This window comes from Mycetomoellerius zeteki, unplaced genomic scaffold (genome assembly GCF_001594055.1).
Source record: "Mycetomoellerius zeteki isolate Tzet28-1 unplaced genomic scaffold, Tzet1.0 scaffold433, whole genome shotgun sequence".
In the NCBI taxonomy this organism is placed as follows: Eukaryota; Metazoa; Arthropoda; class Insecta; order Hymenoptera; family Formicidae; genus Mycetomoellerius; species Mycetomoellerius zeteki.
In genome coordinates this window covers 1,155,258-1,167,483 of record NW_017257428.1, presented here as the reverse complement: position 1 = coordinate 1,167,483, position 12,226 = coordinate 1,155,258, and the positions used below count along the sequence as shown (strand labels likewise).

The 12,226-nt window shown below is 31.3% G+C and overlaps 1 protein-coding gene across 3 annotated transcripts in view; it reads right to left on the bottom strand.

The window, feature by feature from the left end:
* sick (sickie) overlaps window positions 1-12,226 on the bottom strand; it is a 165,213-nt gene that overhangs the window by 38,820 nt on the left and 114,167 nt on the right. For all 3 annotated transcript variants that reach the window (XM_018454453.1, XM_018454452.1, XM_018454454.1), the window contains one exon: window positions 4,376-4,691. In XM_018454453.1, coding sequence (XP_018309955.1) covers window positions 4,376-4,691 — 316 coding nt within the window. The remainder of the gene's footprint in view (window positions 1-4,375; window positions 4,692-12,226) is intronic.

Below are 12,226 nucleotides of genomic sequence, written 5' to 3'. Positions count from 1 at the left end.
TCTAGAACAGTTCAAGGAGTAGTTCTTTATTACTCACATCGCCATTTTCACTTTTACAAAGATATAAGTACTCAATATTACTCCAATTAAGACAATTTACGTTCACTGCAATTTTCACTCCGGAAAATACAAAGGGTAGTGCTTTATCACCCCAGCGCCTTTGGATTACGGTTCCGAACGTAACGTACGAGGCATCCGAACGTTAACCGCCAACTGCGAGGGTCGACGATCCATAGCTCACTAGCCCTCTCGCCCCCACTTCTCCGGCACACGGTGTAATATTACTAACCGGAGGTACTCGCCCTCCCGAATCTGCACCTATTCGCTATGGGGTGCCACAGGAATAACGGTTTGACTCAAGTTGCGATAAGAGATTATGTTGATTTTATATTTAGAAGTTTAAAACACACATATGCACATTATTTAATACTTATGCAATTAAAAAAGTATTTTTCATAAATTATTAAGAATAACAAAAGACTTAATTTTTTAACTATCATTAGAATTAAGAATGTCATTTTTAAATTATCCAAAAGAAAAAAAACACATTATGTACATACAAATATTGTATATTGAGATGTATTTAAATTGTACATGCCGGTTCAAATTTCGCAAATTATATTTAACATTTTTATAAATCCTTTATTCCAAAAAAGAGCTATTTTTTTAAGAATAATATATTATGTTATAATTACAATGTTATGTGTGTTAAATTATAGTAAAAATTGAAAGTACTTGAAAAATTGATTGTACTTCAGAAAGCTTGGTGCTCTGTGAACTTATGTGCTTTGAATCACCGTTTAATCGACTTGATTTACGCTCAAAGGGGTAGAAAAGAGAAGCATTACCTTGGTCAGCGATAAGAAGACCATGCGAGTCGGATTCCCTAAGCTCCCATTTCCTTATCTCGAAGTGATTCGAAAAGGGTTGCTACATTGAGTACCGATAGCTTTCATTCGAAATGGGCCTTATGCGACACTGAACAAGTCGATAATCTAAGACCAGCGGATTAGAAAGAGGATTATCCAGGGACGAGGAAAAGTATCTTTCGAAAAAAAGTTACCACCGTTAATCTCTTTACTATATCGTTCGCTACGAGGGAGATAAAAATAAAAAAAGAAATTAAGAAAATATTTTGAATAATCATTAATGTATCAATATGTGAGACAAGTGTAAAAAATCTTATGTGAGTAGCATTAGAAATTAAATAAAATTACATAATATAATACAAAGAAAAGAAATACCATTATATATATATATATATATATATTATATATTGTAACAATAATTTAATAAGACAAATTAAAATAATTTATACTTAGAAATTGTCAACATTATTAAACATGGAAATTTGATATGACAAAATATGTAACTAAACAAATGCTTGCCTGTTCAAAATCTTCGAAATATATAAAAGCCCGATTAAATATATTATTTCGTACTGTAATTCATATTGTAGGTAAAGCTATAAATATTTCATTACGACTACTGTCGAGCTCAGCAGGCACAATTCAATCGTGGCAAGTAGCTCACTGAATAAAATTAAGAGAAATCGGGAAGGGACATTATTTTTTCGTTAAAATAATCACTATTAAAAGGGACGTTTATATCGATATGACAGACTTCAAAGTTATTAAAATGGCCGATTTGCAGTCGCACGTAATGCATGAGTTAATGGATAATTAATTATTAATAGATCGGTTTTTAATGGAAAGAAATATTATTGTATGTCTTGATAAAAGCTTATCTTGATAAAAGATGCTCATTGTCCTTCGGCCGTCTTTATAAGGATTGATTCAACAAAAAAGTTCTTTCGTCTGATTTTTAAGAGAACGCACAGAAAAAATTTTTTTCAAAGAGATAAATAAACGGAATTATTTACTGCGATATAAAGCCATATATTTTTGCGTAACTTATTTTTTTTGCTTTTAATTAAGGTATGACTTGAACGTAACATAATTTTCATACAACAATAATCTTGATCGATTAAATTTCTAGTTAAGCCGTAGATATTTTCGTATAATAACGAAAGCTGCTTTGGTTCAATTTCTTTTTCCGCGAAAAAAGAGAGGCGGAGAGAGACAAAGAAGCAAAAGGAAAAAAAGGAGCATTTATTATTTCGCTCGGCAAATATCGATTCTATTCGACGACGACCTGCCGTGACCTGGCTGCATAACTGCTTGCGACGCGTATAACTAATTTCTCCTTCCCTCGCGCGTTCTCTCTCTCTCTCTCTCTCTCTCTCTTAAATATTTTCCTATTTGATTTTTCATTTAAATTTATTTAAATCTAAAAATGAATGGCATTTTAATTTGAAAGAGCTTTATACATGTTTCAAATCAAAGATAATATAATTAAAATTGATAATTTTTTTCCCCTAAAAACTATAAGATTATTTTAAATTTGAGATAAATAAATTATAATTGATAATAATAACATGTCAGCTTCTATTTTTGTTTTGTTTTATTACACACGTGCATATTTAAGAATTTATTTTAATAAAAATGTTTCGAAACGAGAGAGAAAAATATCGCAACTTGGCACACTCGAACGAGTCCTTCGAGACAAGGGACCGGAAGTAAAAACAAACAGGATAGCAATGACGACAGACAAGTATATCTGCGTAAAAAAATTTACAAAAGTTCGTGTCCTCCTATCGTCATAGGATTTGAAAAAATAATATATTTTTCTTTATTTAAATAGGAATAAGATACTTTAAGCTGTAAGCTTCAAAAAGATGAATAGATAATTAGCAAAGAAGAGTCGAATACAACGCATTCAAAACATATCAATAGATTTTAATTTACGTGAGTCTCATCTGTCGTTGTTTGAATATATTAACATACAATTGTACTTTAAATATGATTTCACTTTTAAAAAGGTTCAAAAGGTTTTTTATTATTTCAGTTTTAGTGCAAAATCAATTTGGATGATAACATTTTCATAGTGCTAACTTTTATCATTCTATTTATTAATTTTTTCTGTTATTTAGTTTGGATTGCTAATTCGAAATTATTAAATCAGGCTTTTATTAAGAAAAAAAATCGCATGCCATAATAATAGAGAAAAGAAGAGTAGAAGCTTAAAAATAGCGTTTTGCAATGACCCGCAAATAAAAAAATGGTTCTTTCGATAGTGGGGCACCCAGTATGCGACAGCTGCACGATGCAACAGCTGACGCGCACACATGCTCCATGCTTTTGACTCGATTGTTCTGTGTAGGCTTGTGAGATCACGCCTGTGCACACATCGCTTCTTGTCCTTCTACACCCATTTGAGCGTTAATTGAAAAGAAATTTGATATCGATCCAGAATATTGCGATAAAAAAGTAGACTCTGCTTCAAATAATCTCTAGATATAGAAAATTAATTAATAACTTCGATGAAACTTTAAATAAAAATCTTTTATCTTATCGAGAGATTTTCTTGTTCATCGAAGTGTAAATGTTTTTTCGGAAAATCTTTTTAAGTCATATTAAGATGTTTCTCTTGTAAAAGACGTTATTCGTTTCTCATTGGAATGGCAAATTTTTTATTACAATATATGATAAATGATAATTAGATAATTCTGGATAAAACCACTATATGAATATCATTGTATGATTTGTTTCCAATAAGCAATATGTACAAACACATTGATCACGGAATCTGCCAATTATTCATCAATGATTTTAATAATTATCAAGAATATACCTGATGACTGTCAGCATCAGTCCATTTAGTTATCTAATATGCCAATGAGTCAACAATTGCTGGATTGGACAACTGGATTATAATCCTAATAATTTAAAAAAGCAAATACTATATTTTCAAAAATATTTTAATATAATTCCGATAACTTAAAAAGAAGGAAAATTGATAAAAAAAAATATGAAAAATATAATTCTATAAAAGATTGCAATGTTATTTCAATTTTTGTTTAATAGATTTTTTAAAAATTAATATTCCTCAATAATGAATAAAATAAGTAATTGCGAAAATTAAAAAATAAATTTTCAAATTATATAATTATATAAAATTGAATTAAGATATAGTATTGATATAAAAGAATTAAAAGAGAGAAAGAGGTGGAGGGAGGGGGGGAGAGAGAGAGAGAGAGAGAGAGAGATAGAGAGATTTAATTCAACTTGGAAAGTTCTCTTTTCGAAGATTTCGAATTCTTGCTTGGCAGAAGGACATTAATAAGTAAACGACACCGACAGCGATTAGCCGGAGCGTGACTCGGATAATTGGGAAATAGGAATTAATAGGAAGCTATTTCCGAACTCTTCTGTCGCATTTCTCTCTCTCTCTCTCTCTCTCTCTCTCTCTCTCTCTCTCACATCCTTGTGCTCAAACCACGCGCTATCGATTTCGAATTCGCAAGTTCGCTGACCTTGTGATGAGAGGGATGTCCCGTGTGATTGGCGGAGGTGTGATTTCCGGCGGGAATGGAAGCCAGCTCCTCGATTGTGAGCTCCGCCAAGGCGTCGTTCCCGCCGCTGCAGCCGCCTAGAAGACCGCCGGCGACGACGCCGCCGATACCGACGCCGCCGCCGCCGCCACCGCTACTGCCACCGCTTCCCGGACTGACGCCCCCGATGCAGCCGCCATCCGACCTCGCGATCCCCGACGGCCGATTCTTCTGCACCCGCCTCGAGGTCACCAGTTCCTTCACCCCCGACAGCTCTCGCCGCGAGCCACCTACGTACCTACAAATCAATGCAAATGAAGTGTCGCTATTATTATCCGAAAAATAATGACTATTTAATCATACAATGCAATAAAACTTTATTTCCTTTATTTGTGCAATGTGTATTCAATGTACATTATCACTATAGAAGAAATATAATTATTTAAGGTATTTAAATAATTTAATATTAAAAGAAGTGTTTGCTTATAATTATTTAAGATAGTTCTCTTTCATGGGGTATGAACTTTGCATTGGTTTTTTCTACTACATCATTATCATTATATACAGAATAATGATTTAATCGTACGATGTGCTAAAATTTCATTTGTATTTTTGTTTCTTGAGATTCTCAGATAACCAACGATCATTACTAAAGCAAAAATATATTCAACGATCGTTTTAGATGGTCTTTTTTTATTACGCTATGAATCTCTCTATTTTTGCACAGACTTTTTTTTATAACTCCGACGTTATTTTTCCCAAGCAGAAAACATTGGTTCATCTGAATAAACATCTGCATGTAAAATATATTTGTTCTATTTTTCCATTACTACTATTTCGTTGTTTAAACAATGATGTAAGAAAGGAACAATAAAATGCCACAAATTAGCAAAGACCTTGCATTTTCTAAGATGTATTACATTATCTTTTTTAGTAGAAACTAAACATTGAATAGCTTGATTGAGGTAACAACTTTTGTTGATTTGGTATTTAAAAAAACATACGACGACGCGATGACACGAGAGAATATGATGGTTTTATTCAGCATCTGGATTTATGGTGCACGAGACGCGGAAATGTTTTTTTTTAATGTGATGTCTGCATATTGGCGCGGAGACGATACGTGTCCTCCGCACGTAAATCATGGTAATTATTATTTCTACACCCAAGAGAAGGGTTCTATTGCTTTTGTGCAACACGTGAGAATTGTCTACGGATATTTTCCCGCAATTGTTTACATCGTGAGCTTTTACGTAATAGAGATTCTTGTGTTTTATTATGTGAAATATTATGAGTATTTTATTCATATAGGATGTATAATGCGTATATATATACATAATTCAAATAGTTCAACGGTGTTTACGTACTAATTTCTTTCTTCGTCCATTCCGTATTATTCTCACTACCAATTTATAAATAAACTAAATTTAAATATCAAGTAAAAAATCCGTCTTTCTCAAGAAAAAATTAAAATTACTGATGTACGAAGGAAAAAAAAAATAATAAACATGTTCACGACGAAACTCTTGCGTTATTTTATAGCAAGTTCTATAAATTTATCTTGTACATTTTAAGTTGAGATCGTTATTTTAACGGTTCTTATAGCAGCCAGTCGGAGGTTAATGCGCCTCGTAAAAAAATGTGCTTAACCTCGACACTAAGTCGGGGGCCAAACTGATTCATAAGCTCGACATTTTGAGAGGAAAAAAAAGTTAAATTAAATTTCTCTCGATGAAAATACATAGAAATAGGAACTTGAGTGTGATCATCATAAGTCAGCACAGATCTCGTAATTACTGAAATCTGCTTAATCAGCTCAATTAGTGTTTACTAAAAAAGAACAATCTTCGTTCTTCTGTTTCCTTAATAATAATGGATGTTTCATGCAATTTATTAAATAAAATTCCAATTATTTAAATCCGAACAATTAAATTCTAGATCTTTTCATTATTTTCATAATTATTACATTTCTGAAACAAGTTCAATTAAGCTATATTATACATGAATGTATTTTTTTAAATAATTTTTTGTTTTATTTTTTTTTAAGCAAAATTTAATTTTAAAATTATTATTTTTATCTATTACTTTCAAGTTTTAATGTGCCAAGTCGATATAGTAAACTATAAAAAACGTATACATTTTTATCAATGTATTTAGTTTAATTTTTCATCTCGATTTAACTAGTTTTAAGAAGTAGAAAAAAATAAAGAGTAAGTTGAACCGAGATTAAAGTGAATCTACATTGGTAGAAATGGGCATTGTGGTTTTTCATTTTCTGGTTAAACTTATAGTTAAACTTAACCTGTTGTGATAATGTAAAAATTGTATTCGTCTTGCTATAGCTAAACCGATAGTTTTGTAGTGAGTAACTTTTAAAGCTATCATACTACAAAACCATTCATCTAATAACCATTGTTAAAAAAAACATAATTTTTATATTAATTAAATGAGATTAAGTTTAAACTGTAAGTTAATTAGAAAATGGAAAACCGGACTTTACCCTTTCATCAACAGTGATTAGAATTTTTTTTGTTACATTAGCTTTGAATTGTATCATTTCCGTGATCAATGAGCTCGCTGATCACTTGGTACAGATTAAATATTTGCAGAAAGCCTTCTAACTAGTGGCGGAACTTTCAAGTATGCGTGCGTAACTTTGCTCTTACAGGAAACTTAGACTGTGAACTGAAACTTCAAATGTCATTTCTTGAATTCGTTACTCGTGAAACTTCCTGATTATGAGAACAATTAGCGTCAATAATTAAAAAGTTGCCAGCGACGGAGGACAAATCCGAGAAAGGAAAGCCTCGCGAAAATCGTCTGTGAATGCAAGAAACAAAGTTCTGAGTTTCCTAGGACGCCATTGTAATCATAGTACTATGCTAAAGTTTAATTTAATTTGTCATTGAAGAGAAGGGAAAAACAGATCATAAATTGATAAAGAAAAAGATAATTTTTCAGAAAATAAATTCTCTACAATTTTTAATGCTTCAACTTTTAACGAATTAAGTTTTGCAAATCGAATTCTACAACTTATATAATTTTAACAAATATTAAAAGATCTGTCTTTGTAACAAAAAAATGATCTTTTAACATCGCGACATGAATTTCATTGAGTCCTAACGTCACATCTAACTTCGAGATATTGTCTCGTATACTATAACAGAATTTGGCAAAAAAAAAAAATAATATCTTCCTCTGTGTATATAGAGAAGCTATCTTGTGAGAAACTCGTGCGATGTTAGTCATCGCAAAGTTTGCAACTAGGATTTAGATGAATCTTCTAGAAAATAACTAGAAAATAATTCGCAAAAGCAAATTTATTATAGCTACAGTATATAATAAAAAAATTTAGATAAACGTGTTATATCGGATTGTGAAATGTGTTATTAAATTACTATTATAAAGATTCAGAAATAATGAATTAAAAATAATAATCAATAAATATTAAATAGTTTCCGTTTTCAAAAAAAGTAGATTTCTCAAATTTTAAGTTTTAAGTTTCAAGTTTCAAATCTCAAGTGTCAAGTTTTACTTATTTTATTTTATTTATTTTATTTATACAAAAACGACGTATATAGTGTGTCAAATTTGTACTATTTTTTATTATAAACTGCACCTAAAAATTATAACAAGGAATACAAAAAAAAAGATAAGAAAGTGATTTTAATATTTTTTTATTGAATTTCGATTAATAAAAAATTCTGATTGGACTTTTTTTATCACCACAAATAAATGCTAAAGTACTTTTTGCTTGAGAAAACGTGATTGATATATTTATGCCATTTAAAAGCCCTTCCAATTTTTCCATCTTCCACACCCCGTCTTCATCCCTGTAGTCAACGTTTCAACTATAGCCGGTAGAAAGCTTTGAACAAACAGGAACACGAGATTACCGTTCAGCTTGAGCCGCCGCGTTTCCTCCAACGAATTCCCAATATCTTTCTTGGTCTTCCACCCTTGCTATTTAGGACACTGTCACACCGAGAAAATCAAAAGAAACTACCCCGAGCGACAATTTCATCGCAAACGAAGCCGAAATGAAAATTATCACCGGTAACTTTACGTATATTTGACATCGACGACGAGGACGACACTCCCCACCCTCGGCGGGTCAGCACGTACTCTCTTGCCTTCGTCGTTGGGAAAGCAACCCCGCCGCGAGACAACCCCTCGAACCACCCTGGAAATAACACGCCGACACCGTCAGATCGCGCCACCGCGCAGCGACGTCGAATCGATCGCCGTGACGTCACGGCGTCCACGCAAGCGTCGCGACTACTGCGAATAAATATCGTTCGTCTCGTCTCCGCCACGGTTCGTCTAGATGAATGGACCTTGCATTCTGAAGTGTTTGGACAGTCTCTAATTATGTTCACATTTTTACAGCAATAAAATATACCTAAACGTTCGAAGAAAGAAAGAAGATCATATATGTAATATTCTAGCATATAAAGGAAGGTGCGAAAAAAGGCCATTTTTGGCCTAGATGCAGAACCTAAATTAATCATTATGGAAACTATTCATGGGATCCTCTAAAAAATAGAAAATAATAATTATTTATCCATCAGGCATGGGGTATGAGGAAAGTTCTAAAAATTGAAATTTATTATTGCGCGCGCTGAAATAGTCATATGAGTGTTTTTAAATTTTGATTGTACCCTTTAAAATAAAATCAATTGCACATTTATGTATTGAAAGGTGAGTAATAAGAATATGATTATAAAGAATATGATTTTTTGGTTCACATAATGGAATACAGGATGTCCCGTTAAGTCTCCCATTTAAATGCTCCCAGTGAATATTTCAAAAGATCTGAAAGATATGAAAAAATGTTTCAAACAAAAGTTGTATGGTATAAAAGAGAACAAATGGTAAAATTAATTTAAAGAAAAATTTTTTAAAGTTGTACTAAGGTCATTACCATTTAAAAAATGAAAAATATGTATATAATTCTTTAATGTAATATATTATAATTTCTCTAATTATTCTGCATTAAAAGTATTAAAGTAGAATTACCAAAAAATTAATAATTTAAGGGACATTTTATATTTTATATTAAAATATGTAAGAATAAAATATTAAAATATCTTGAAAACTATTGATTTTTAAAAAATTCTATTTTAATATTTTAATATGCAAAATAATTAAAGGAATTATATTATATTAAAAAATTATATAGAATTCCATTTAAAAAATAGCGATGATACGACTTAATACGTAAAACTAATTATTTGAAAATTGATTGAGATTATTTAATTTAAAAATTATTTTACTATTAAGGTGCAGCCACAATAGAAGGAATTAGGAATAAGGAATAAAGATTTCAACCTATCAGATATCGGATACACCGGAATACACTGTTTCTGATAGATTAGAATAGTTATTCCTTATTCCTTCTATTGTGGCCGCACCATTATTCATCTCGTTTCACAAACCATATACAACTTTTGTCTGAAACGGTTTTTCATATCTTTCATATTTTACGAAATATTTGTCTAGGACACATAAATGGGACGTTTAAAAAAATTGGACACACACACATTATGTGAACAAAAAAAAATCATATTTCTCTAGATTTATTATTCACCTTCGAACACATAAATGTGCAACTGATTTTATTTTAAAGGATACAAAGTTAAAAAAACTCATATAACTATTTCAACAATCAATATGCGGCATCATCATCTCATCACCAGAATGCACGAGGGCGAGGAAAAGGCATGCGTCACGTCACAATCGGCTTCTACAGTGCGGAAAGGAGTCGCAGGACAATGCTGAGAGGCTGTTGTCAGAACGGACAAAAGCGCTTATCTTTTTGCATACGCTATATGTAACAGCCTGGTTTGCCATGTCTTGCTCCGCCCGTGCCGCGCATCCGAGAATATACCGTACGCTAAATGCGAGCGTATGTTCCCGCTTCAAAAGACATAACCGAAAGTTATCAATGGTAACTGTGATATCAGAGCAAATATAATACACCACTGTGTGTCAAAATAAAAGAAAAATACGTTATAAGTAAGCTAAAATTGAAGAAGAATAATTATTTTTATTATATGTATAAAAAAAGCGGAAATACACAAAATTTGAACAAAATAAATGAAATACACAAAATAAAAGAATAGATATGATTACAAGAACAAAATATTAAAATTAATGATCATTATAAATTCATTAAAAAAAAGACTCATTTGTGTAATAAAGACTATTATAATTATTATATTATTTATACAATAGCTAATTTAAAGAATTATGTAAAATAATTTAAAATATGAAAAAGACAAAGGCGCTCATGAATTAATATTTTTAATGTCGAATAATATGGTGCATGTATATCATCGATTAAAATAAATATTAATAAATAATTGTGATATTAATAAAATACTATACGATTTATTACAAACAAATTATTTTGACAAAACTATCCTTTTTTTAAAGTTGTCTGAATATATAGAAATATATATATATATATATTAAATGCAACTATATTCGATCCTTTTATCTTTAAATATACTTATTGTTAGACAGGTTTTCTCGACAGCAAGAGAAAGCTTTCGCAAGATCGTACGATAATCATCGGAATATGCCAAACGTCTTTGTTGCAGATTGTACAAGGTTTCCTCGATGATGGTGATGAGGGTCGTGGAAGGATCTCACAACTGAGTATATTGAATTTCTGAAAAGCGCGTCGAGTTTCAAGCGGATGATACGCGCCGCGGGCTCGATTATGCCGAAGCAAGTTAGGGATCCGTCATACCTTCAAGCGCGTTTCTACAGCGCATTATGGCAAACAATATCTTGTATAATGCGTGATACTACCTGAGTAAAATTCTTTTTTAATCATTAAATATGCATTTAACAGTCAAATAACGAAATACACTTAAGTGTTCTTCTTCGCACGCGATTGTAATGAGCTTTGAACTTTAAATATGTTGATCAAAATAAGATATATTTATTTTTTTATAAGTGTTCTAGCATATATGTTAAAGAAATGAAATATACCTATCCTCCGGAATGAAATTAATTTTTATGTTTCTAAGTATTAGGTAATATATCAAAAAGGAAAAAAAATTTTTAAACAAAAATTTCAAAGACACTGTAATATAAAAGAATATTTGATTTTTCTGAAAATATTTTTCGAAATGTCTATTTGTATTCTTCACTACAACTTTTTATCATTAATAATTTTAAGATTTAATTTTATTCTAGATTCGATGAGTTCTCTACTTCACGGACAAACTTTAATTTCAGCGATAGGATTTTGATAGAGCGGATATTTATGGAGAAAATCGTTTTCTTGGATTAATCGAATGATTGGCCATGCCTTAATTCAATCGTGGTAAAAGCAGCCCATGAAGTGCTGAGTAATTGGAAGCGTCTCCGGAATTAACCTCGTGAATTTTGTCTAATTAGTTAGATCTCGTAGCAGTCATATCTTTCTCACAAGCAACGCTTGAGTCATTTGACGCACGTGTGAACAGCGCGAATAGATCATCGAAAATACAATTTTTTATTATCAAATTAAACATAAATTTTAATTGGTTCAAAGAATATAATTATCTTAAGAAATAAAGACATTTAGGTGGATTTGGTGATGGTATAAATTCTGTATTAGACTCGATCGAAATATTAGTGCTGCAATAGACGTGTAAGAAATTCGTATGGCAAAAAAAATAAAAAATACGTGCATATGATCATATGCACGTTACAAAGAAAATATATTCTGCGAAGAACACCTACGCTTCGTCTCCGCATTTCTCTAATGGATTCAGCTTACTACTTGAAATCTTAATTTGAATGTACACAGGCCAGAGCTTTGCTAATAATAAAGCT